Source organism: Hippocampus zosterae, chromosome 9 (genome assembly GCF_025434085.1).
Source record: "Hippocampus zosterae strain Florida chromosome 9, ASM2543408v3, whole genome shotgun sequence".
NCBI lineage: Eukaryota > Metazoa > Chordata > Actinopteri > Syngnathiformes > Syngnathidae > Hippocampus > Hippocampus zosterae.
Window position 1 is genome coordinate 16183990 of NC_067459.1, and position 25920 is coordinate 16209909.

Genomic DNA, 25920 nt, shown 5'->3' on the forward strand with positions numbered 1-25920 from the left:
CAATGGCAATTTGACCTCTGCCTTTTTTTATTACAACCTGGGCAGACGGATAACTCCACAATGATTTATCAATAAAAAGCAGTCTTCAAACAAAACGTATTACCAGTCATGTTGGTCAGAGACGACAAAGGGGAAAAAAAATTGCTGAGTCTCGTTTGTCTCCTAAAAGCTTGTCGATGTTCTGTGAGACGCTGTGTCCTTTGCGCAGGGAAAGACACACAGGCGCACACCGCTGTCTGCATTCCATCATTTGACATATAGCTACTTCACCCCCCACCCCCACCGCACTCCCCTTCGTCTAATTACCTAACAACTGATTGGAGTTGGTCCGATTTGGTCCAAAAAAGGAAGATGCGCCATAGTCACTTTGATCAGAGAGAGACAGACACACACACACACACACACACACACACACCACCCGCAATATAAACCGCTGATCTGTCATCTCCTGCAGTCATTTCTCATTGCTGCTGCCACCAGAAAATGCAAGCAGTGAAGGGCAAACTTAACTCAAGTTGTGGACTTGAGGTTTGTGTTCCTAACTTAAGTCAAATTCGCATTTGACTTATAAGTTGAATTTAGCCTCACAATCATGAGAAATGTTATTCACATTTCACTTATGAAAAGATTGAGAACACATATTGGATCCTTACATAGTCCAGACAATTCCAAACTTGACCAACAATTTGTGAAAGATTTGCCTTAAAAAAATCATCATCATCACGTGAGACATGGGCAAATTGTGCAAGCCCTTGACAAACGGTGCATAACTTCTGTTTTTGCAAGTGAAACCGTTTAAATGAGATTTTATCATTGTTCTGAACTCCTGTTTTAATGGTCAGGAAGGCATAATGCTGTCAAGAGGAGTGTGATCCCACGGGCTATGGTGAATGTGGGATCGATTTCGATTGTCGAGAATGAATCAATAGCGCCTCTGCTGTTGCAGCGAGGTAGTGCACTGCATTTGCACTTTTTTTTCAAGGGAAGTTTGTATGTACACTGTGCCACCACTTGTCAAAACATGGTATTTTGATTAATATTAAGTTTATGGAGTATAAATGAATGAGAAAAATCCACCCGTTTTCATGCATCTCAGGTGGTGGCCATTTTGCCTTGTACTGCCACTTGCTGTCGATGAGAAAATGACATCATAGTGCCTACGTGCTCAGGTTGCGAACGTCACTCCCATCTTTTTTTCTGGATGGGCAATGTGATGTCATTTTGAATCGGCAGCAAGCGTCAGTACAAAGCAAAATGGCTGGCCCGGAGATGGATAAACACAGTTGGATTTTTCTGCTGAATTCATATTACACAAAGGCAATATTCATCAGCATATATCTTATCTTATACCGTGTATAGACTAGCGCGCACAAATAAAACATATGATTGGAAAGACAATTTGTGACTTGACTTCTCATTTAAGGCACAATTAATCAACCATTGGTGCCAGGCAAATGACAAAAATCTTGATGGGCAGAATGATCAATAAATCAACCTTGGCGGTTTCGCAAAAGTTACGACAGCTTTCACAACATGTCATCATTAGTAAATAATTAGAACATAACCAAAGAAGGGACAAAACCAATGCGCAGGTCATTTCAATCAATTATCCCCCCCGGCCCCCCAAAACACACACACACATTTCACTTCTTCAGTCATCACACCGCTGTATTTTACTTAAGTCTAACAGGCCTGTGTCCAGCATCACTGATAAGACTGGCTGCCAAAAATTAAAGGCCTCATCTAACCTCCCATACACACTCATATGTGTGCATTTTTATTCATACACAAACCAGAAGCAAAGTTCTGAGCATCAGAGAATTAACATACATGACGTGAAGCATTAGGACATTATTGTCCCCTCGTCAAGGATGATAACCATCTCCTCACCTTTAATCTGTACCCAAACAGACATTCGATAGCGGCAAAGTGTCATACAGCTCAAGTGGAAAATGACCTACTGCAGTGTGGTACAGTACAGTATATTGCTGCTATGGGACCACACTAACTCATATAGGGCACCGAGTACATCCTGATGACTCAAAGCAGCCCAAATCAGCGGAACCAGCTCCACACCGCAGAGAGCATACATTTATAAATAATCCTCCTCAGGGCTATTTACCACACCCCAGCGGAGCACATGAGAGAGAAATGAACAAAAGGGGTTGCCACTGTCCCTGTGAGGACTCTCAAAGTAAAGACGCATCTTTTTTTTGGGGGGGGGGGCACAATGGTGCAAAGATGGAGTGCTGAGGTGCATCAAACAAAATAAAAACTAATAATGATTGAAAAGCATCATCTAAAATGGAAACAGGAGAGTCACTGTAGCCAATGGGAGAAGTTTGATCACACTTTGTATCTGCGTATGTTGTGTGGACCAGTCTCGTGTCTCTCAAAACATGCAAGGCCAACACCCCAAACAACATGCTGACTCTCACTGTATCCCCGGGGGGAAAAAATAGATGGCCGACAAACGCGCGCTCGTCCAAGCGACGTGATTGTAATTGTAGTATAATAAGAGAGTTTCGTAGGAGCCGGCGCCATTCCTACGTGAGAGCCAAGAAGGATGCTGAGAGGGGGAGCGCTCTGCGGCAATGGGATGCAGTCAGTGGCCAAAGTAGAACTGCGACCCGCGCGGCGACCGAACGATGACACAAAGCGCCAAAAACGTGTTCGCTACTTACTTCCCAGCTCTTTAACAAGAATCCGCACGCCGTCCGGAGAAATGCAGGTGTAGCAAAGAGTGTGGGGCAACTGCGGCTGTCGCCATATTGATGCCGCCGCCGCTGCCGCTGCTGCTGCTGCTCAAGCCGCTGCCGCTATCTTGGCTCGGCGAGCGCGAGGATGCCCTGCATAATTGATGACTCTGGGCAAATTGTTAGGGAGTGTCGGCAAATGCCTGCAGTCTCAACAACGGACGGAAGACCGCAGCAACGCACGCGATACAAGTTAGAAATGCGCTGAGTACTCTGGACACGGTCGGGAACGGTCAACGTAAAGATGGATTTGGTTTCGGCACTCCTCAAAAACGAGCCTTACAAAGTTAAGGATTTGATTGAAATGTTCTTAACCGGGCACTAGCGTTACAATGTTGCATCTCCCTGGTTCAAAGCGTGCAGACTTTCCGTACAGTAGAGGCTCTGCATTAACATGCGGGCGATGCTCCACCAGGTGACGCTGTTTGCCTTTCTTTTAATTTGCATGCTTTATTTAATACAGAGCCTGTCACCCAAAGTCATCTTGAAAAAAACATTTAGTCACTCGCGAATAAAGATGAGCCCCAAAGAAAATTATTGAACCCAGAAATTAAAAAATACAGAAAAAAGGAAAAATAACTGAAATTTACCGATTTAACAGTAAATTAAAATCTACAGTTTTTAAATTATTGCAAACGAGGCATTTTCTCGTAAAATAAAACATTTTACATTACAAGGGCAGCATGGATGAGTAGTTAGCATAGCCGCTTCACAGTTCAGACGTTAGTGGTTCCAAGCCCATCCATGTGGATTTACTCCAATTTACATTCCCAAAAGATGCATATTAGGTTCATGGATGACTCGAAATTAACCAAGTGTGAATGATTGTTTCTCTATGCGCACTGTGAGTGACAAAATCAGCTGGGACAGGCACCAACTCAATCGCCACCCTCAGAGGACAAGCACTATACAGAGTGTGTGGATAACTGGAAATGTTTTAAAATGTATTGTTAAGATTATATATTTATTTATTTACTTAATCTACATGGTGAGGATAATGGACGGATATTTAATTCAGAGCAGTGAAAAACAAATATCCCAAAATATGCTTCGCCAGCATTAAACCTCGTCTTCACCACATCGGCGGTAACCTTGTGGAGTTACACTCGAACAGCACAAACCCTGATGTTTCCGTCCTTCCGTCCATTTTCTGATCCGCTTCTCCTCACAAGGGTCGAGGGGCGTGCTAGTGTACACACACACACAAGATAGATAGATAGATAGATAGATAGATAGATAGATAGATAGATAGATAGATAGATAGATAGATAGATAGATAGATAGATAGATAGATAGATAGATAGATAGATAGATAGATAGATAGATAGATAGATAGATAGATAGATAGATAGATAGATAGATAGATAGATAGATAGATAGATAGATAGATAGATAGATAGATAGATAGATAGATAGATAGATAGATAGATAGATAGATAGATAAAAAATAACAATCATAATAATAATAATTAAATTATGTGAAGGAAAATTGTAAATAGTACTGTGATTTATCCATTGTGTTCATATTGTATTTAATTGAAAGATGTTTGTTGTTGTTTTTCTCTTTCTCCTTTCTACATACATTCTTGCTGCTGGAGGCTGTAAATTTCCCCAGTGTGGGACGAATAAAGGATATCTTATCTTATCTTATAGATAGATAGATAGATAGATAGATAGATAGATAGATAGATAGATAGATAGATAGATAGATAGATAGATAGATAGATAGATAGATAGATAGATAGATAGATAGATAGATAGATAGATAGATAGATAGATAGATAGATAGATAGATAGATAGATAGATAGATAGATAGATAGATAGATAGATAGATAGATAGATAGATAGATAGATAGATAGATAGATAGATAGATAGATAGATAGATAGATAGATAGATAACCTATATTAAATTCGATGGGTGTCTTCTGGGGCTAGACCGGCTTTCCATTAATTTCGGTGGGGAAAGATGATCTGAGATAATAGTGACTTGAGTTACGAGCGTGTTCACGGAACGAGCCAAACTCATATGCCAATGTCACCTATTCACCCATCACTGTGGTCAAGTTTGACGTCGCCGTGGATTCATGGTCATGGTTTATCTGAGCTCTTCCGCCCTCCAGTGGCCATAAAGAACAGTACACTTTTCAACTTGACGCTTCCCAAAGAGCTTCCGATTGTAGTAATGGCGGTAATATTACTGTATATTATATTTAACATTATATGAAATGCAGTATCACTTGCTGCAGTGTAGAACATACATATAAACAATCTGGAATTCTTTTACAGTTCAACCAAGCAAAGGTGGTGAGAAGTAACATTCCTATAGTCGTTAACGTGTTGTAGTGTTTTCTTTTGAAATGTCACGAGCATTTGCGACATTGTTGACGGGGTTTAACTTAACTGCGCAGCCATCTTGACAGCAGGCGAACCGGACTGGTCTGACACCGACAGCTCTAAATGGCTTTTCTGATGACATTTTGTGCTTTAGTCGTCAACGTGTTTTGTCTGCCTTTGTACCTACTGGATGCCGTAGGCTTGTACAAACTCTACAAACATGTCTTTCCGTGTTGCCTTTATCGTTTGTCCAAGCTGTACAACAAGAAGATGCACGAGAAGAAGAGGGAGCTGTTCGCGTGTCTATCAGAGTTCAAGCAATCCGGAAATCAGCTAACTATCTTGGAGGTCGGCTGCGGCGCCGGTTCCAATTTCCACTTTTACCCAGCCGGTTGCAAGGCAAGGCAACTTTAGATGTATCGCGTTATTTCATACACAAGGTAGTTCAGTGTGCGTCATCTAGTTCAAAATACAACATACAAAGTCATTTACAAACAAACAAACACAATTGAAAGAAAGTACATTTAAAAGCAAAGTAAATAAATAAAAAAGTCGTTTAGTTAACATCTTACATAGAATGTACAGACCACCCCCCCCCCAAAAAGCATTTGAAAACAAATTACCATATTCGTAGGCTGCTTTGAAAGTGCACTTTAAATGCAGTTGAGAGTAGATATGAGGTTGGGGGAAAAAAGCTTAGTTTTTAACCTGGAATTAAACTTTGGGCTGCATTCATCTTATTCCATTTTCCTACGGCGGAGCTCCGTCTCATCCTCATGAGAACATCTTTCCCCGCTACCGCTAGCTTATTTAGCTTTCTGTGAACGGTAGCCTATTTACAGCCTGCTTCCGACGCCAAGTGGTCGGCATGGCAGTCCTTAAAAAAATAAAGAGCTAATCACATGATGACCAACAGGTGCAATGCTGGAGGAGAAACACTCTAATGCCACCTGTTGGTCACAAACCGAATGGAACCATGACGCTAAACTATGAAACCAAATCTAATCTAAACAAAAACAGAATCATGACAATTCAACAGCTGACATGGAGCCCGTGTTAAGCCTGTAGGACCTCAGTAATAGTGTATGTTTGGATCTCTCTGTGTAAGGTGATCTGCATGGACAACAATGCACACTTTGAGAAGTACCTGCACAGGAACATGCTCGAGAACCGGCACGTCACTTATGAGAAGTTCGTGGAGGCCTCGGCGGAGGACATGCGCTCATTCGAGGACGCGTGTGTGGACGTGGTGGTGTGCACGCTGGTGCTCTGCTCTGTTGACAATGTCCCGCAAACTCTGAGGGAGGTGCGTCGCGTTTTGAGGCCTGTAAGTCCAGCTCCTCTAATAAGATCATAAACTTATATGTCTTGTGATCTTACATATTCCTGGATTTGATATAGTATGTTCAGGGTTTCATTACGTGCGTACAAGGCTCATTTGAAATAAAAGCAAAAGAAGAGGGCCTTTCCCAAAATGTCCGCCCATCCAGTTTTGAATCAGCTACTTGCTTTGCAGTTAGCAAATATAGCATGAGTTGAAATGCTACTTTCCACTGTTTCCCCTTTTGTTTAAGTCACTTTTTGAATACTGTATGCGTGCCTCCTGTTGGTCAATGCCGAAGAACCGATCCAAAGACGACATAGTACATGTCACACTATGCGCCAAGACGAACAAAAATTCAGACATGCCAGACTTTGGGCATCGTGGTCGTGAAGCATCCCAGACGCCTCACGACCAATCGTTTAGTATGTCACACTACACGGGCTACAATGAATCAAGACACTCAAAATGGGTTACGAGACAGCATGTTTGTCGGCGACACCTTGTGTCAGCTCAAAATCGGGCTACATTCATGTAGTCTGATGTCTGCATTAAGCAGATGTACTAAATTGTCTTAGTAGCACAACTTGGAAAACCCCCCAATAACCTTTCAAATAAATCAATGATTTACGCTAACCGATATTTGCCTTGCAGGGTGGAGCCTTCTTTTTTCTCGAGCATGTTGCCGCACAGCCGTCGACGTGGACATATTTCTTCCAGCACGTCCTGAAGCCTGTGTGCTACTACTTGGGTGATGAATGTGAGGTCACCCGGGAAACATGGACACATCTGGAGGCTGCCGGCTTCTCTAACCTCAAACTACGACATCTGAACGCACCAATTATCTTCAACAAACCACACATCATGGGCTATGGTGTAAAATAGATTTGTGGCCCCCCTCACCTGACACTAGAGGCCATCTATCGTCCATTGCCAGGCACTCTGATGTTTGTTTTATTTTTTTAATCAAGGGATTCAGAGCACTTTTTTTTTGATACACTACAAATCCTTGTCATCAAATCTGTCTGGAACTCGGCTCTTTACAGTATAAGGCAATGAAGCATATTTGCGAACACGTCCTGATGGAGGTCACACATGTAGAATGTGATTTGTTTTTCCTCCTCAGCCAATAAGTGAAGAGAGTTAATAATAAAAATGTAAATAATGAATGAAGTATCTTTTACTGGACCCTGCAGCTGACTTTGGGGGATAAGCAGGGACACCTGGGACTGTTGAAGGATATACCACAAAAAAAACTCAAGAGAACACCTCCGAACTGTGAAGCAGGCATCACATATTTTCTCTTTCTTCTTTCTACATACATTCTTGCTGCTGGAGGCTGTAAATTTCCCCAGTGTGGGACGAATAAAGGATATCTTATCTTATCTTATAACATTTCTCATTTGCACCCTTGATTCCCACACTCTCATTTGCCGCATGGCAAGCAAGAGGGCCACGCATATACCGTATGTTACCCAGTGTGCTGTATATTTGTTGTTAAAATATTGTGTTTCAACTAAGTACTTTACGTCTTCACACTTTTGAGGGTTTTAAAAGAAGGCCATGGTATAAGCAAAGTCACATCATTAAAATCGTATGAATGCTTCAGGACCCCACAAAAAACAGCAGTAATTGCACTCACTGAGGCAGATTTCAATGCTAACTTTCTATCGCAACTTCAGAACTTTTTGTAGATTCAATCCAAACACACTTTGTATTCACAATGACGGAACTGATTGTGAGAGATTATTTTGAAGCCAAAGCACTTGTCCATACTCTTATTTATTTTTATTTTGAAGGTGGGCAACGCAGATTGTTGGCATGTCTCGTAAACAACCGTTGTGGATGCTGGCTTGACTTTGTCGTTTACTGTGAAGGCTGGCCTGACGTCAGAAAACGAACAAATCAAGTTTGAACTCCAGTCAAAATTTAGTTTGTTAACAGTGATGGCAAGGTGCTATCGCGTGGTTGGTGAAACGCGTCACACATTAGGCGATTAGTTCGTGAGTAATCTCTTAAGAGGCATTATTTTCCTTCATTCTCGGAAGTCTCTCAAGGGATGTGAAGTCCCATCAAACATGAAATCTTGTCTCTTAAAAGCGTGCAGGTTCCTTTGCCTGTTCTTGATTTTGCCTTTGCGACTGGCCCATGCACTGGGTTTACGCGGCTTCTACAAACGTCTCTTTCCACTGCTCGTCTACAACATCACATTTTCGTATAACGACAAAATGAACCGCGCGAAGAAAGAGCTCTTCCGGAACGTGTGCGGTTTTGCCAACAGAGACGGTTCGCTGCGCCTACTTGAGATCGGCTGTGGCACCGGGGCAAACTTCCAGTTTTACCCGTACGGATGCACGGTGCTCTGCGCGGACCCCAACCCGCATTTCGAGACTTACCTGCGGAGGAGCATGGACGCCAACAAGCACCTGAGTTATGAGGCCTTTCTGGTTGCCTCTGCGGAGGACATGAAGGAGCTGGATGACGAGTCTGTGGACGTGGTGGTGTGCACGTTGGTGCTGTGTTCTGTCAGGGACGTGAAGCTGGTTCTTCAGGAGATCCGGCGTGTGCTGAAAACTGTGAGCGTCCGCTTCTGCAAGAAATCCAGTATCACATGAAGTCTTTTTTTTTTTTAACTGGGCAAAGGTTTATCACCTTTGGCATTAAAAAAATGGACACATTTAAAAATACTGCTTTAGAATGAAATCACAAGCCATGCTCACAGTTTTAAAAAAGGCCACAAAAGCAAAACAAGCACAAATCATGACTTTATAATGGAGACGAAACAGGCAAGCCTGCTTGAACAACTTCCGTATTTAGTTAACTGTAGCATTTTAAATATTCATATGCAAATCTGCATGTTTAAAAAAAGAAAAACATTTTTTGTTTTTCAATTGAGTTGTACAGATCATGGTGGAAATACCGCTGAAATTATTTAGCTCTTTGAAAAGGGGTGTGTAGACTTTTAAAAACAGATGTACAAACTGATAGATACTTCTAAAAAAAAGAAATCAAGGGCTAATAATGATTCATGTGAAAGGCTCAGTTTGATACACACTTGTGAAGTAACACATTTGCTCCAATTAACCTTTAACATCGTTATTTTGTTATAAAAAATAATAAATATTCATTTCCGTGAAGCCACTCATCTTGTCAATGATTTCTCATGATGATTAGCAATCAGAAAAATGTCTGTATGCAACACTTTTTCATATTGGCCTTTGCCAGTGTTTCCATTTGAAAATGGTCATTTTTCCAACACTACTAGACAATCACTATATCCGAATTAACCAATACGAATACCAATAATCACCCCAGTGGCCATCAAATCTGATAACTTTTTCTTTTTTAATGTAGAAAACAACCAGTTTTTCCGCGATCTTGACACTGAATAGCCCGAATGGTTTGATTACCCTTTGCCATCAACATGAGGTTTCTTTAAGGAACAATAAAAAAACAGATTTCTGACTGCCTTCTACAGACAAAGCTCAACTTTATTTCATTCGGTGATGGCCTAAATTCTGTTTGCATCAACGTTTATTCCAGCTCTGTGTGAGAGATGTGTGTGGGGGGCCATTTTAGACTGGAGGTAATGTCAGGACTGACAGACACTCATTCATACCAAGTGCCAAATGTAGTCTTCAATGCAACCAAAATCTTTGTTGGCTTTGGACCATGGAACAAAAATCACAACATGAATTGAAAGGATGAAAAACATTTGGTTTCGCAAAGTAGTATTGTGAAGAAAAAAAATGTATAAACACCAATATTGTATTTGTCTTCCAGGGCGGAGCCTTCTACTTTATGGAACACGTGGTGTCAAAGCCCTCATCGTTCACCTTTTTCCTCCAACACACCATTGAACCTTTGTGGTTCTATATTGGAGATGGCTGCGTGATTACAAGAGCGACGTGGAAAGATCTCGAGTCAGCTGGCTTTTCTCAGCTCCACCTTAACCACTTTGAGGCGCCGGTGACTTCAGTGATAAGGCCCCATATTATGGGCTATTCCATTAAGTAAAATTTCAGACGATTCTCATCCCGAAAGTTCTAATCAACAAACAAACCTCTGAGCATTTTATCCACTCCACTATTCAACTTCTACACACAAACAAAAACTTGGCTAAGCAGCAAATCATTTGACTCCAAAATGCACATCTTATTGACGAATACACCGATTTATTTATTTGTCGATACGTTTTGTATGACTTTCTGAAAAACGGCCCGACAGTAAAAAGTTGCCTGGCCCTCGCTGAGATGTTCACTTCTGTCAAAAATGATTAGCAAATACAGTGTGAAAATATATATTATTTACTTACATAAACAGCAACATTTCATACACTGTTCCACAGCCCCCTCCCCTTTCCATGAGGAAAGAAAATATCACCCTCGAGACACTGTGCAAAAAAATACCAAAACGTGGTCCAGATTGTCTAAGACAGTAAAAGGTCAATGAACAATCACACAATATTTCGTTTACCCTTTATGTCCCTTTGCACAAAGATTAGGAATGAAAACTGTAACATTTCCTTATTGGGAATACGAGAAATTTCTGTGCAGCAAACATGTTCTCATAGAACTAATACAGTCAATTCTGTAAATGCTGTTGGTAGAAAAAAAGGGGAAAAAAACAAACACACACACACAACACACACACACCAAACAGCATTTTTTTAAACAAGAACATTTAGAAATTCAACAACAACTTTTCGAAATTGAGAGTCAAAAAAGCAAAAGCTCATCATTTCAAACCTCCCAGTTTAAAAATATACACAACTATAAATGTTATAGTATTAGTTCATAAAAAAAATAGCTGGAAAAAGTCCAAATTCGTTTAGATATAGGTATATATCATTGCTATATCGAGTAAAAAGATCGTGGATCTCAACCTGAAGCGTTCCCAGAAACATGAGCGTGTCAAAAAAAAAAAAAAATTAAAAAAGCCGAGAGCGGTTCCCGCTGACACAGTCTCTGCACCCGCGCAGCTTATCCCGTTTTCACGCAATACAGTTCCTTTAAGCTTTTGAGTTCCTCAATCAGGGTTTTGTTTTGATTCTCAAGCACTGCCACTCGATTCTCAAGGCATTTGACGTATTCCTTTTTCTTCCGCCGACACTCCCGGGCCGCTTCCCTGTGACGAGCGAGAAGGGGCAAAGTAGTAAGTCCAACTAAAAAGATCCTCCCCGCCACCCCAAAATAAGCAGTGACCAAATGTTTTTGGTTGTTTTTTTTACTGCAAGATAAAGTACCTGTTTTTTGCAAGCCTAATCTCCCGCTTCATAGTTGGATCCTCGCTTTTGCTCTGAGGCAATCCTAGAGACGAGGCCATCACCAAGGCCTGGGGTAGTGAGCCTGATGTGGGCGTGGAACGAATCTGGTACGTTTGCACTTCTTCCCCTGCATCTTGGAAAAAGAGCAGCGTGACTGTGGTCACTCGTGTGACGGCCTAAGAACGGCTGACATTTTTGGTACGTTTGCGCGGGATGCAAACAAATCATTTGAAAACGTCATCCCAGGAAGAAATCAATTAAACAATTCATTTTCAGATGAAGGTACCGGTAATGCAATCAGCTGGGGGTGGTTAATTCAATCATTTTGTTGATTAATTTAAGTTTTCGGGAAAACGTAAAAAAATTTGGGCAGCTTCAGTTCAAAGCGCAGCCTCGCTGATGTGAACTGCTTTCACGAACACAGTCGTTTTTAATCTCGCTGAAAGTCCTGAACCCTGCAACTACATTTTTTTTCTCCCCTTTTGCAAATTCAGATCAGGTACAGAATGTCTCAGTGCACAAAGTGAACCAGGCCCAAGCTGCACACCAAATCACTGTGTTCAAAAACAAATTTACTCCAAGGCATGCTGACTGCAAATAAAGGGGAACGTTTGCTTCCTGCTAATGTTTGTTCAATGCGATCTCACTCGCAGTGCTAAATTTGGAAATGCGCAACTTCAACGTGCTGAATGCCTCTCGGATCATTTTCACAACAAAAATTGTTTCTCTTGAATTCTTGTCTGCCACCCTCAAAAAAGGAGTGCTTACAGAGATGGCTTTGTGTATTGAAAGCGCAAGTCAAAACGTTTCGTTTGCGCACAACTAGTCTAAACAGGGCATTCGGATTCTCTATTGCATTTGTGGAATAAGAATTAAAGAGACGAATCCACCCCCTGTTTTCAACCATCAGCCACTGCCACATGCAGTCAAATGAAATCATGGCTCACCCTGTACAACCACCTGGTTACTTGGTACCAATATCTGCTGGCCGTCAGGGGTCTGAGCATACTGGAGGATCGTCGTGCCCTGCTGGCCTCCGGTAGGGTTGGCCATGGCAACCTGAAGTTCCTGAATGCCATCAGGTCCGGGATTCGTCAACTGGATGGTTCCATTCGGAGTTACGGTAACTGGAATAACGGGAAAACGTTTGCAATCAAAATCAGGAAACGTCTTGTGGCGCAGTCGAGCGCACGTGTTGTGCAATAGAGGAACGTTTCGTACTATACTGGCCGGTGGTGGTCTGATAGATGGGGGCGGGTATGGTGACGCCCGTCACTCCCGTGGTTGTCGAGCTGTCCTTCCCCTCGCTGTGCGTGATGCCCTCGGATGAAAGTTCATTTAGGATTTTCCTAAGGAGTGATGAACAAAGGAGCATCAGACAGTGAAGCTCTTATGACCAATCGCGTGTCGAGTGGGAGCAGCTTTTGGCTTTCTCACCTGTATGACGGTCGCCTGGCCAGGAGCTCTCGGGTCTTTTGCGGTGTGGTTCCACTTTCCGACGAATCCTGTGAATCCTCACTATCTGAACCCTTTGGCAGAAAAGCGTGGCGATTCGTCAGCACTAACATTCAGAACAAGACTGACGGTCTGTTCGAAACCAGTACTGTACATTGAACGATTGTGTCTTATGTATGGTGTTGTATGATTTTGTTATTTTGACTTGAAGATGTGGCTGCCTTTACAGCAGCTCCTATATTTTGTTCTTCTACGTCTTCCTTTCATAACTTTGCTGCTGTAAATTGGGAATTTCTCCATTGTGAGACTAATAAAGGTTTTCTTATTCTCTCTCTCTCTCTCATAGTGCCATATTAAAAACCTCATGATATCATCGAAGGCCTTTGCAAAATCATAACGGGCCGCCGTTTTGCCGATGAAACACAGACACAATGTTATATTCATGGAACAGTAAACGCAGTTCATTAGGTATGGGCCGGAAGTAAATGACATGCCCAGTGGGCAGAATACTCTTCTCTGTGAAATTACATTCCTCATCTATCCTCTCGGGTGCACGTTAACCCTTTCAGGGACAGCTGTTACTACAGTGGACAGCTTATCATGCTATCAGGTTATGGTTATTTGTGCATGAAAGGATTAAGATGCCACGTCTGTCAGTGTGTGTGCATTTATGTTGATAAGGTGTACATTCATGCTTAGACAGCATTAGAGGTGTGTTGCTGCCAAAATGGAGACATTTGCCAACTCAATTTGGGTGCAAGAATGGCTCTGCACGGCTGACACAAAGTTATTCGGTGGGTATTGCATTTTTTTCCATCCTCTCATATTCCCGTTGAGGTGCAATGTCCACAAGCATATATGTCGGACGAGGATTCTATTCCTGCTTAGTGTGCATTATTAGTGCTGAAATTGGCGTTTCCCGTTTCAGATGAACTCTTTCTGTACTGTACATCATATATTTCAAATGCAATTTTTACATGTTTTGATGTATGAGAAAGACAGCTCTCTCTCTTTTTTTCCCAAGCAATCACTTCCTGGCAAAGAAAATGACTGGGTCGAAGCAATTTGATTCTATGCTGAAAGAAATCCATGCCTGTAACTTCATTCATTATACTGCTTTTGTACTGCTGATATTTAAAGCCTAAATTTAAAGACAAACTCATCAGTTTTTTGCATATACTTGAAAATTCCTCTCTGGTGTAAAGCTAAACAAATACAAAAGTAAAGCTAATAAAATACAAATCAATCAAATCTTTTACCGGTGATTCATATGTTGAGTTGATAGAAGAATTAAGAGCCCATAAAATGTTCTTTGGTAAATAACCGGCCAACGGATCGGATTATCAATTTTTTTCCCCCCACCAACTATCAAAATTGCGTCAGCCCAAATAAATAAATAAAATTACATTTAAAACAAAACAAAAAACATGTCAGTCGGGCCCTAGATCAAGTTCCCGGTGTACTTATTCAAATTTTCCTCTCTGTTTTTAAACTAACAGTTTTAAAACATATGTGCAAATACAAAACATACAAAAATATTTCAACAATTTTTACGCAGCATTACAGCAAATGTTGAAATTTAAAAACTACCAATAAGAAATAAAAAAAAAATTCTCACCATGATCGACCTGAAATTTAGAATGATCACAAATTAGGATCATAATAATCGCTGCTCGTGCACACAAAAGTTTGACCGAGTCTTCATGCACTCCCAAGTTTGTGATTTTTGGTATCCCGAGTGATATTTGATGCCCTTCACCTCAAGGCACGAAATGAACATTTCATAAACAACGAATGAAGTAGGACGTACAGTGCCCTCCATAAGTATTGGCACCCCTGGTTGAGATGTGTTTTTTAGCTTCCAATTATTTTATTTTTTTTCTAAATAATATGGGACCTTAATGGAAAAAAAGAGAAAAATCCAACCTTCAATACAAGTGCATTTATTCAGTGGGGAAAAAATCCCACATAAAGAAATAATTATTTGACATCAAATCACCTGTTCCACAATTATTGGCACCCTTAACAATTCCCAGGAAATAAATATAATTGAAGCATTTCTGTCATTTCTACAGTAGTTTACAAAGTTTACCAGAGTATGTAGGAACATTTAATTAGTAATTCATCACTTCCTGTCTCCCTGGGGTATAAATATGACGTGACACCGAGGCCATTTCTCTTATCCACTCTTAAACATGGGAAAGACAAAGGAACACAGCATACAAGTGAGGCAGATGTGCGTCGACCTTCACAGGTCAGGCAGAGGCTACAAGAAGATTGCCACTCAACTGCAGCTGCCCATATCCACTGTGAGAGGAATAATTAAGAAGTTCAAAACAACTGGAACAGTGGTAAACAAGCCTGGACGAGGAGCCAAGTTTATTTTGCCACCACGCACAGTGAGGAGGATGGTAAGAGAAATCAAAAGATCTCCAAAGCTCACTGTTACAGAATTACAACAAATGGTAGCATCCTGGGGTCACAAAGTCTCCAAATCAACCATCAGGCGCTGTCTACACGCCAACAAGCTGTTTGGGAGGCATGCACGGAGAAAACCTTTCCTCACTCACAATCATAAACGCAAGCGTCTGGAGTTCGCCAAGCGGTATTGGGGCTTCAACTGGGACCGTGTGCTTTGGTCAGATGAGACCAAGATTGAGCTTTTTGGCAACAAACACTCTAAGTGGGTCTGGCGTACCACGAAAGATGCGCATGCTGAAAAGCACCTCATACCCACTGTGAAGTATGGGGGTGGGTCAGTGATGCTGTGGGGCTGTTTCGCTTCCAAAGGCCCTGGGAACCTTGTTAGGGTGCATGGCATCATGAATGCTTTGAAATACCAGGACATTTTAAATCAAAATCTGTTGCCCTCTGCCCGAAAGCTGAAGCTGGGTCGTCACTGGGTCTTTCAGCAAGACAATGACCCTAAACATATGGCCAAATCTACACAGAAATGGTTCACCAGACACAAAATCAAGCTCCTCCCATGGCCATCTCAGTCCCCTGACCTCAACCCCATTGAGAACCTGTGGGGTGAGCTGAAGAGGAGAGTACAGAGGAGAGGACCCAGGTCTCTGGATGATTTAGAGAGATTCTGCAAAGAGGAATGGCTGAAGATCCCTCTTTCTGTCTTTTCCCATCTTGTGAAACATTATAGGAGAAGATTAGGTGCTGTTTTGTTGGCAAAAGGGGGTTGTACAAAATATTAACACCAGGGGTGCTAATAATTGTGACACACATTATTTGATGTCAAATAATTATTTCTTTATGTGGGATTTTTTCCCCACTGAATAAATGCACTTGTATTGAAGGTTGGATTTTTCTCTTTTTTTCCATTAAGGTCCCATATTATTTAGAAAAAAAATAAAATAATTGGAAGCTAAAAAACACATCTCAACCAGGGGTGCCAATACTTATGGAGGGCACTGTAACTTCGTGGTAGCAATTTTACACCGGCCACTCATTTACGGCACTGTTCGTGGAGCGTGAATGGAAACGGCATGACAAGACGCGGAGCTTAGCGGACAACCAAGTGGAAACTCAGCCCAAAGAGTTGGCGCTGAAAAGAGGAAAAACAAAATACCACAGTTTGGTTTCTCGCAACTCGGAACATGTCTTTTTTTTCTATGACCTAAAGACGAAAATAAAAAAAAAAGAATTGTACATAGACAGTGTGGAGTTGCAACAAAGCAGCAAAGTTATATAAAAACCACAAAGTGAAGAAAAAAAAGTGGGGGTCGGAGGGTTGTCTTTTAATCAGACAGTTATGCATCTGTTTGTTTCCAGCCTGTTACTTGAAGTACTTTGCTGTTGTTATTTAATTGTTTTTCCTTCTTTCCATTCCTGAAAAGTGGTTTTGGTCATTTGGTATCCTTTCCTATTTGGTTTATTTATGTATCTTTTTTTCATTATTATTGTTGGTGTTTTTTTTCCAATTTGTTTAGAGCAATAATTGTTGAAACTCAAAGCTTTCCATTCATTTCATTTCATATTAAGGAAAAGACTATTTTTGGATCGATATTGTTATTGAGATAAAATAAGAGGAGCTATTTTGGGATAGAAAATGTTGGCATGTCAAAGTAGCCCTGGTCTGACCTGGGAAGTCTGCGTCTGTGGAGCCTGAATGACCGATGACTGTGGAGACTGGATCACTCCTTGAACCTGTAACTGGCCCCCTGGCAGCTGGACGAGGGTCACAGGAGAACCACCAAGTGACATCTTAAAAAGAAGAAAAAACAAACAAACATCCTTTGTCTTCAAAACCTCATTGATTACTTTGACACTCTGTTCAAATGTCGTGATGAACAGTTACCAGTTCATCAATTAACCGTGATAGCGTTTCGGACTGTCTGTGTGTTTTTCAACATGTAGTTGTTGGTATTGTATTGAGCAATGAGAGAACTCCCACAACAGCACACAAACTGAAATGAGGAAGACGTGAGTCGTTGCATAAGGAGAAGAAAATAAAGAATTTGCGAATGAGGCCAGGAAGCAGTGAGAGGAAAGGTATATTCTGAGCAACCCAGAAGACGGCAATTATTTTCATCTTTAGAGCAAGTCAAACGTTTTGTTTTCAGTGAAAGTTGTATCTGGTTAAAAAACAAAAAAAAATATACTTGACAACCATCATTAATGTTCTGCTTCGAGTGTGAAACTCTTGGCTTAAGGACAAGTTATTCTTCCTTTCGAAAAAGTGTCAAACAATGCAGGCAGAATGATGATGATTAAAACAGAAAAAAAAAGACGAGGCATATTTTTCACAAAACTTGAAACTAATGTTGGTTGGCACCATTTTGAATAATAGTATGAAAATGAAAACGGTAAGAGTGTTCACACTACAAGGGGTAATTTGAAAAAAAAATAGTACGCTGGCCCTTTAAAAAAAAAAATCATTAACTTCAAAGCATCCATTTCCGATCCGCTTATCCTCACATGGGGTGCAGGGGGTTGCTGGGGCCTATCCCACTAATCCCAGCTGTCTTTGGGCACGAGGTGGGTGACACCCTGAACTGGTTACCAGCCAATCGCAGGGCACGTATAAACGAACAACCATTCGTGTTCACACTCACACCTTGGGACACTTTCAAGTGTTTCGTTAACCTGCAATACATGTTTTTGGAGTGTGGGAGGAAACCTGAGTACCCAGAGAAAATCCACACAGGCTGACTCCACACAGGAAGGCCGGAGCTGGAATCGAAACCAGCACCTATGCACTGTGAGTCAGATATACTAACCAGTCACCTCACCATGCAGCTCACTTCAAAGCATTAAAACAAATTTAAGAGGTATAATAATCATTAATGTTCAGGGGCAAAAGTAATGGCAATTATTTGTTTTCCATGAATGTCGTGCAAAAAAATAAATCATACAACTCTTGAGGTATTCAAACTTGGAAGCACCACTGGAGTAGAAATTCTCTTTAAGGGAGATGAAAGGGTAATTATTTTGGTTGAAGGGTCATTTGGAAAGTTTTGGCTGACCTGATCTTTGAAAATAATTCTCAAAACACTAGGAGCTTCAAAGCACCACAATGCTGAAGTTCACAGTAGTAACCAGATTTGAAGAAACAAAATGGATGGATGGATGCGATAGTTAATCGTTTGAGGGGAAATATTATTGAGGTTGTTGTGTTGGTTCAACTTCAGACCATTTCTAACAACAATATAATGTTGTACTTTAAGCAATAATCCAAGTAATAGCAGGCACCACTTTCTGATTTCTCACATTTTCCAAGCACAATGGATGGTTTTTGAATATATCGGCAGTTACCGGCTATCCAATAAGGTGTTGCCCATTCTATTAAGTTTAAGTATTGATCGTTTTGACCCACAAGAGTGCCTTCCTCCTCGGGGTCTATTTTTAATGGTCAACTCCGACCCTTACATCGGTGGTAGGCCCTACACTCTGTGACGTACAATAAGAAAACCCCCCTTCGCCCTGCTGAAAGTTGGTGTGTCCAACATTTGAAAAAAAGCGGACCACAACAACTGAAAGAGAACGTTAACAGAGAAGCTTTCATGTAATCTTGCGAGGGTGTCGATTTTGCCCCGCTAACGTTCGTTGCAAAAAAAGGACAAAAAAAGTTATACAAACCAAACAAAAGCAGATGCTGACTCTTTAAAGCGCTCAAATCAACAGTTAGCGAAGCACGCGCAAGACAAGTCCCGCCACTGTGCTTCACAGGACGGACGAACTTGTGTAAGTCTCTGGTGAGCCAATGTGTGCAACTCTGTCACTGGCATTCGGTTGGCCGCGTCAAGAGACGTCAGCGACACGGGGGAGCCATTAAGCGAACTCCACCTTACCTTATTCGTGAGGCGCAGCGGAGTTAAACGAAGCAACAGCCGCCATTACGACCACGGCGGAGAAGGCGGCGACCGAAAATGCAACAGCCGGGATCGACTTACCTTCAAAGGCCACCGAACAGCTCCCGATCACGGGGTGGGCTTCGGAGAATTCGTATTTAGACTTTTACAAAATCAACACAGAAGAAAGTTACTCCGCGAGTTTGGTCAAAATCCCTTTTGACACAAATTTATAAATACAACCGGATACACTAGGCTTGTATCCAGCCCGAAAGTGTTCACAAAATATCTATGATAAGTGTCCGCCAGGGAAAAAAAACTGACGTCATAAATTTAGGCCTCGTACGGCAGAGTCTCTGTGACAAAGTACGTCACAGAGGATGGATCACGTCACCCCGCCTTCCGCCTGCCTCCTTTTCTTGTTCCTTGCGGTTGAACGGCAGCTCACGGCCACGAAGTTGCACTAGCGCCTCCCTGGATTAACTCCGTCACTACACACGTCATTTGTCAAGTACCATCCACTCATCTCACTTCATCATTGATCTGAACCATTTATCCTCAATGCTTCCTGATTGAGCCAAGGAACGAGTGGTATAACAGTTTTGGGTCTTTCGTTAATTTTTATTGTGTTTTGACTTGTTTTTTAAAATTCAGTTTGCTTTAATTCATTTTTAGCACATTTTTATAAAATCTTATGGAAAAACTGCTTTGTTTAGGTTTCGTTTCTATTGATTTTAATACGATGTTTGTTTGTCTTTTTAAAAATATATGGAGTATTTGTCAAGTGCAATAATTTAAAAAACGTATTACAGTAAAAGGGCGGCCCGGTAGTCCAGTGGTTAGCACGTCGGCTTCACAGTGCAGAGCTACCGGGTTCTATTCCAGCTCCGGCCTCCCTGTGTGGAGTTTGCATGTTCTCCCCGCCTGCGTGGGTTTTCTCCGGGTGCTCCGGTTTCCTCCCACATTCCAAAAATATGCATGGCAGGCTGATTGAACACTCTGAATTGTCCCTAGGTGTGAGTGTGAGTGCGAATGGTTGTTCGTTTCTGTGTGCCCTGCGATTGGCTGGCAACCGATTGAGGGTGTCCCCCGCCTACTGCCCGGAGACAGCTGGGATAGGCTCCAGCACCCCCCGCGACCCTAGTGAGGATCAAGCGGTACGGAAGATGAATGAATGAATATTACAGTAAAGTAAAATACAATTCTCATCTGACAGTTTGGCGGCTACACATTCTTTCAGTAATTTTATTTATGATACTTTGATTTTAAATGTCTTCAATTATTTTGCCTTTTAATACTGTGTTATGCCTTTATTTTTTGTTTTTGCCATACTACAATAAAGTGTAATGCACATCCATTATAGCAGTGACACATTTATTTTTTTACTTCAGGCAAATCCAGGCCCTTCAAATTTTTTCTAATGTAGACTAAAAACTAGTGTTAATAAAGTTATTCTTTGTTATAAATTGATTTGTAATAATTTTTCCTTTGTTTTCTTTATTGTTAATACAGATACATTTTTATGCAGAGGTGTACTTACATCAATTTTATAGACATACTATTTTTAGTTGGGGAAAGAAAATGTTTTAGCTCTTTCAATCATAGAGCTCTTCGATGGTGAATGGCAAGTTATGCAAGAAGTACTGAGAGATTGAACAGTTGGTTTTTAAGAAGGTCAAATTAAGTTCATCTTTCAAGGTAAGAGCACATATTTGGTTCACCTTGAAATTTCACCAGAATGACAATTATCACTAGCTTGTGGTGAGTATTGTTCCATATATTTGCTTGAGTAAAAGATTCATTGCTGAAATTTGTAAACTGCAGTTTGGAGATCGAAATACTAAATTATATATATATAAATACACACACACACACACACACACGTGTTATGACTTTTTTTCCTGTGTTGTGCCGTGAGATTTTAGTCCTGAAAAATATGGAATGCCAACACACGTATCACTGCAAATATCAGGACTGAACATAAGTACAGACTACAGCACAAGATCGCCATACATGATTAAATGTTTTTCTTTATTGTTTTTATTCGTCCAACTCTTACAGTATAAAACAAAAGGACAACTGAGCAACTCATAAAATAAGAACAAAGGGTGTACCACCTGGATTTCTAGACTACATTGGCTTCAACTGCATCCTTTCATGTCATCACATTTTCATGGACCAGTTAAGAATTAATCAATTTTTAATATTTAGAGAACATGCTGAGGGTGCATACACAATATCAACAGAACAACTTGAGATTAATACCGCCTTAAGTACTCTTGAAATGTGATCAGTGACTTCATAGTAATTAAAGATTTATGAGCATCGTTGACCACACTGTGCAAGCTTGAACAAAACTGCACGGTCATCAGGTTTGCATAGTGTGTAAGAACTGACAAAGAAGAGCAGGAAGTCAAAATAAAACATGTTGATACCTTAGCAATGCGGGTAGAATGTATATGGACAGTATCTGCTCCTCTTTGTTCATGAACTTTATTCAAAATTTAATTCTTTGCACCAAAGGACCACCTGGTCCATCCCTGTATTAGCTGAGTTTGGTTCCCTGAATATATACGTACATATCCATGATAGTCTGACTATTTCTATATCTCGTTCGCATTTCTGTCTCAAGATAAGACGCAGCTAACATTATGTTTGTGCCATGCAAACATTCTGCTGCCACAATGGGACACATTGTCAAAGCAAAGAGTGAAAGAAGATGATTTCTTCCATCTGGACTTCAACATGGGGTGAAACCGAATGACAAGTTTTGCAAACTTCGAAACGCATTCCATGTAACATGAAATGGGGGATGAAACACATCTTGACGTGACTTACAGTACTGTATGCTATCAACAGTGCAAAGCGCTGCTTTTCCAAGGGCATATCTTGCAGTGATATTGCCAACATTGTGTTAGATGGCTTGTAATGCCACGTCGAAAAACATTATTTACATGTAAAAAGTTAGAAGTTCATCACCAAAATCATATCGTCCAGGACAAAGTTGCTACAAATGATGTCAAAGAAAAGCATACAATTGCAGATCATTGGCACACGCCTCTAAATGCAAATAATGTCCGTCCCGCACCAGTTCAACGGATTTTAGTCGGGCTTTGCCACGATAGCGCGTACAGATCCAGATATTCGACAGTGAAGAATACATGACTTGCTGCTGACCACCCCAAAAAGAAACGGAACGGAACTGCAAATAAACCTTCACAAAGTTCCACAAAGACGACACATTGAAATGACTTTAAAGTGGAGGAGAAAGGGTGCCGTCCTCGACTGTACTAATATGACACACGCTCTGAATTTGGTGCACTTATTTTTAAAAGTAATGACAAAGTAACCCGGCAGCCTGTAAACCGTCATTCGATGGTTTCTCCCATTGTCGTGACCCGTCTGACCTCTAATTGCTCCTGATGCCGCGTCATCAGCGTGTGCACAAGTTGGTTTGTTACCTCGCTCATCTTCAGCGCGCGATTGGCTAAACGAGGCGATGGCGGAAAGCGCTTTCAGTGCTGGGAAGGTAGAAAGGCGCATTTGTAGTGCTGCTCATTTACAAATTTAAAAAATGCTTTTTTGTTTGTTTGTTTTTTTATGGCCTTAAAGCAACAGCCCTCCTGGTAAACTCATGAGCCACTCATGCCGGATAATATGTTCCTGAAATGGTACTTATAATGCCTTATTGTTGTAATAAAATAGATGTTTTTGAAGAAAGTGCAACGTTAGAAGTATCGTATCTATTGATGATTTACAGGTATTTATTTAGACCCTCTGTCACGTGACTAATATTGCAAGTTCCATCAAATTGGTTCACTCTTATTTACAGTCTTCTTTCTGCGACCATCTTGCAGCCGAGTCAACCATCGAGGACATTTTTTTTATACATTTATACACTTAAAAGTATCTTTACAGTAAGAGTATCGAAAATACAAAGAGGCTTTGAAGTGCAGTACAGGCCTCTTATTTGAATCCTTTGGCTGTCTATCAGGATTGCCAATAAAAGCCAAAGGAGAATAAACAGCCATTAAAAATAGATTTTTTTTCAAAGGAAGAAGAGGAATGTATGGCTGAAAGTCTATAAGGCAGGAAATATCGTATATCAGGGCAGGAAAGCTGTGAAAACATTTGGCTTCAATATCATTTCATCTAACTAAATGAACACACAAGCGCTTCGTTACACAATTGCTGTCAAAGCTTAATTAAAAAAACAAAATCATTATTAAGGGAAATGACACCGGCTCAGCACATGCATGTGTGCGCATTTGTTTGAAAGCTGCATGTAAAAAAAGATTTCAAGTTGAGTCGTAGCTCTTTCAATCAGTGTCACCACTATGAGGAACGTGTTTCGAGAGGTTTGTGGACATTATTCTCTTTTTCTTTTTTCTTCTGAAAGGCAATAAACAGAATTTCAAAAGTGGCCTCATGTGGTCGGCCTAAGCAAACTTATTTGTCGGGGGGCCCTTTGTAATCAAACACTCCTGGCAGCTTGGTATTGCTGCTTCGGAATGATTTTCATTAATCTACCAATACAACACAGTGAGGATCCAAATATGACAGGTCCAGTCACAGACATGCAGTGGGGTGTCACGGGGGGGGGGGGGGGGGGGGGGGGGGGGCTCTGTGACGTGCGCGCCAACCAGGCCGAGATGGCGACAAGTGCTCACATATTGTAGGCAACATAGATGGGATCCAGCTGGTCTGCCAGGAACGAGTCACGAAGGTGCATGCGCTGCTTCTCCCCCCTGGAGTTAATGGGTATGACCCCGGGGTCCACAATGACAACCACGCCCACGATGAGGTGGTGCTCCTCCAGGACCACGTTTGTGATCAGAGGCACCAGGTCCAGCGCGTCCTGCTCTGAGCCGCACAGCTCCGACACCACCACCAGCAGATTGGTCCATGTAAACACAGCACTGGGAACAACGAGAGTATACTTGTTTGTTTCCTGCAGTCCTCTGACTAAGGCTATGTAGACATCCACCCATCCATCGTCGAATCAGTTTATCCTCACAAAGGTCGCGGGTGTGCTGGAGCCCATCCGAGCCGTCACCGCGCAATAGGCGGGCGACACCCTGAACTGCTCGCCAGCCAATCGCAGGGCACACAACCATCAACAACCGTCCGCGCTCACACTCACACCTAGGGACAATTTAGAGTATTCCATTAACCTGCCACGCATGTTTTTGAAATGTGGGAGGAAATCGGAGTACCCAGAGAACACCCACGCAAACACGGGGAGAAGATGCAAACTCCACACAGTAAGGCCGGGGCCGGAATTGAACCCCACACATCTGCACTGTGAGGCCGACACGCTAACGGGTCGAAGAAGCGTTTCACAATTCCTTTAAGTAATAGTTGCGGAGGATAAAATAATATATTCCAGTGAATATTATGTTGTCTGTCTATGCGTTGAAGCACCATCACTTTAAGCATTACAACGCCACCATATACTGTATATGATATTTGTTCACCCACATAAGGGAGTTTTAAATTGTTTATTAGCATTAAGCTAAGTGGAAACACTATGTGGTTCTTATAAATAGACATTTAATTATTTTTCTTCAGGTTTTTGTTTTCTTTTTAAGAAGTGTTATCCGCCATATTGCTAGGGTTAGGTCAAAGGCCTTCTCACCTCTCAGCGATACTGCGATGGGCACGAGAAACCGATGTCTCAATATCGATGGGGTGGTAGCGAAGCCCTCGAAGCTCCAAAGTCTCATCCAGTGAGCCCACCACAAAAAGAGCATCATGGCGATCTGAACATTATGACATTATCTTCATGATGTATGTTGTTAATGGTTTTCAATTAACTGTGTCTGTGACTATTTTACCCCCACTGGCATCCAGAAGCTCTGTCCTCTTTACAAAGCCCAAGTATCCAGTTCTGGCCCATAAGGTTTGCGGGTCTCCGAAGCTGAGCTTGGTATTAAAGTGGTCAGCTTGTAGACTCTCCTCTCCATAGATGGTGTAGTAGCCACTGGCATTGTGAGGGCTATTCACCCAGATCTGCGAAAAAAGAAGCTCAAGATTGGTCCCGGGTCACTTTCATTACCAGGTGGTTATTAGAACAACTGAAAAATGAAAGTTCAGGCTACTTCTCCGAGATGCGAGTCTCCAAGTGGCCCTCTGGTCTCTGGATTTACGATTATGACTCGGACGCCTGGTAATATCTGGGGGAAGAAGAGAAAAACATGGTCATAAAGTGCATCATGTGAAGGATTTTTCTCCAGGGCTCCCCCAGTACTTGTGTACTTTGATTTCCTTTGCGAAATCCGACTAACTCAATCGTGGTAAACATAGTGTGTCATTAGAGATCATCCGGCGTGCCCGTAGGAAATCATCCAATTTCATTTAGATGTGCCAGGGTTCAAGAAAGTCTAGGAAACAGTGAACGAGTAGACAGTAACTCACCTTGCCAGACTCCATCAGCGGAAGACTTTGAGGTGCTCCTCTCTCCACCAGCCTCACTCTGAAA

At 41.6% G+C, this 25920-nt stretch overlaps 4 protein-coding genes across 10 annotated transcripts in view; 2 read left to right on the plus strand and 2 right to left on the minus strand.

The window, feature by feature from the left end:
• Positions 1-4684: 4684 nt before the first annotated feature.
• On the plus strand, positions 4685-7582 carry LOC127607236 (putative methyltransferase-like protein 7A). Its single transcript, XM_052075352.1, has 3 exons — positions 4685-5491; positions 6201-6419; positions 7068-7582. The coding sequence occupies exons 1-3, from the start codon at positions 5216-5218 to the stop codon at positions 7296-7298; spliced, it is 726 nt and encodes a 241-aa protein (XP_051931312.1). The 5' UTR covers positions 4685-5215; the 3' UTR covers positions 7299-7582.
• Positions 7496-10827, plus strand: LOC127607235 (putative methyltransferase-like protein 7A). The gene is made up of 3 exons (XM_052075351.1): positions 7496-7644; positions 7676-8989; positions 10197-10827. Exons 2-3 carry the CDS (start codon positions 8492-8494, stop codon positions 10428-10430), a joined length of 732 nt encoding a protein of 243 aa, XP_051931311.1. The 5' UTR covers positions 7496-7644; positions 7676-8491; the 3' UTR covers positions 10431-10827.
• atf1 (activating transcription factor 1) lies at positions 10705-19863 on the minus strand. Of its 3 annotated transcripts, none has more exons than XM_052075348.1 (7): positions 19543-19863; positions 17230-17354; positions 13117-13208; positions 12901-13028; positions 12627-12806; positions 11659-11812; positions 10705-11540 (listed from the first exon to the last, which is right to left on the minus strand). In XM_052075348.1, exons 2-7 carry the CDS (start codon positions 17350-17352, stop codon positions 11396-11398), a joined length of 822 nt encoding a protein of 273 aa, XP_051931308.1. In that variant the 5' UTR covers positions 17353-17354; positions 19543-19863; the 3' UTR covers positions 10705-11395. The 3 variants fall into 3 exon arrangements, with proteins under 3 accessions (XP_051931308.1, XP_051931310.1, XP_051931309.1); XM_052075350.1 differs by having other exon boundaries at positions 11659-11806; positions 19543-19861; XM_052075349.1 differs by lacking the exon at positions 19543-19863 and adding an exon at positions 19440-19537 and having other exon boundaries at positions 17230-17352.
• A 1588-nt stretch (positions 19864-21451) lies between these two features.
• Positions 21452-25920, minus strand: part of dip2bb (disco-interacting protein 2 homolog Bb) — a 32280-nt gene continuing 27811 nt past the window's right edge. For all 5 annotated transcript variants that reach the window (XM_052077247.1, XM_052077250.1, XM_052077248.1 and 2 more), the window contains 5 exons: positions 25857-25914; positions 25541-25615; positions 25277-25451; positions 25078-25201; positions 21452-24358 (listed from right to left, as the gene is read on the minus strand). In XM_052077247.1, coding sequence (XP_051933207.1) covers positions 24106-24358; positions 25078-25201; positions 25277-25451; positions 25541-25615; positions 25857-25914 — 685 coding nt within the window. In that variant the 3' untranslated portion in view covers positions 21452-24105. The remainder of the gene's footprint in view (positions 24359-25077; positions 25202-25276; positions 25452-25540; positions 25616-25856; positions 25915-25920) is intronic.

What these genes read in the sequence shown, in the direction of transcription:
- LOC127607236 (XM_052075352.1), top strand. Translation starts at nt 5,216, where the DNA reads ATGGCTTTTCTGATGACATTTTGTGCTTTAGTCGTCAACGTGTTTTGT. An exon ending in TTTACCCAGCCGGTTGCAAG is followed by an intron (nt 5,492 to 6,200) that starts GCAAGGCAACTT and finishes TCTCTGTGTAAG; the next exon opens with GTGATCTGCATGGACAACAA. An exon ending in TGCGTCGCGTTTTGAGGCCT is followed by an intron (nt 6,420 to 7,067) that starts GTAAGTCCAGCT and finishes TTTGCCTTGCAG; the next exon opens with GGTGGAGCCTTCTTTTTTCT.
- LOC127607235 (XM_052075351.1), top strand. Translation starts at nt 8,492, where the DNA reads ATGAAATCTTGTCTCTTAAAAGCGTGCAGGTTCCTTTGCCTGTTCTTG. An exon ending in TCCGGCGTGTGCTGAAAACT is followed by an intron (nt 8,990 to 10,196) that starts GTGAGCGTCCGC and finishes TTTGTCTTCCAG; the next exon opens with GGCGGAGCCTTCTACTTTAT.
- atf1 (XM_052075348.1), bottom strand. Translation starts at nt 17,352, where the DNA reads ATGTCACTTGGTGGTTCTCCTGTGACCCTCGTCCAGCTGCCAGGGGGC. An exon ending in CACAGACGCAGACTTCCCAG is followed by an intron (nt 13,209 to 17,229) that starts GTCAGACCAGGG and finishes TTTCTGCCAAAG; the next exon opens with GGTTCAGATAGTGAGGATTC. An exon ending in GACCACCACCGGCCAGTATA is followed by an intron (nt 12,807 to 12,900) that starts GTACGAAACGTT and finishes CCGTTATTCCAG; the next exon opens with TTACCGTAACTCCGAATGGA.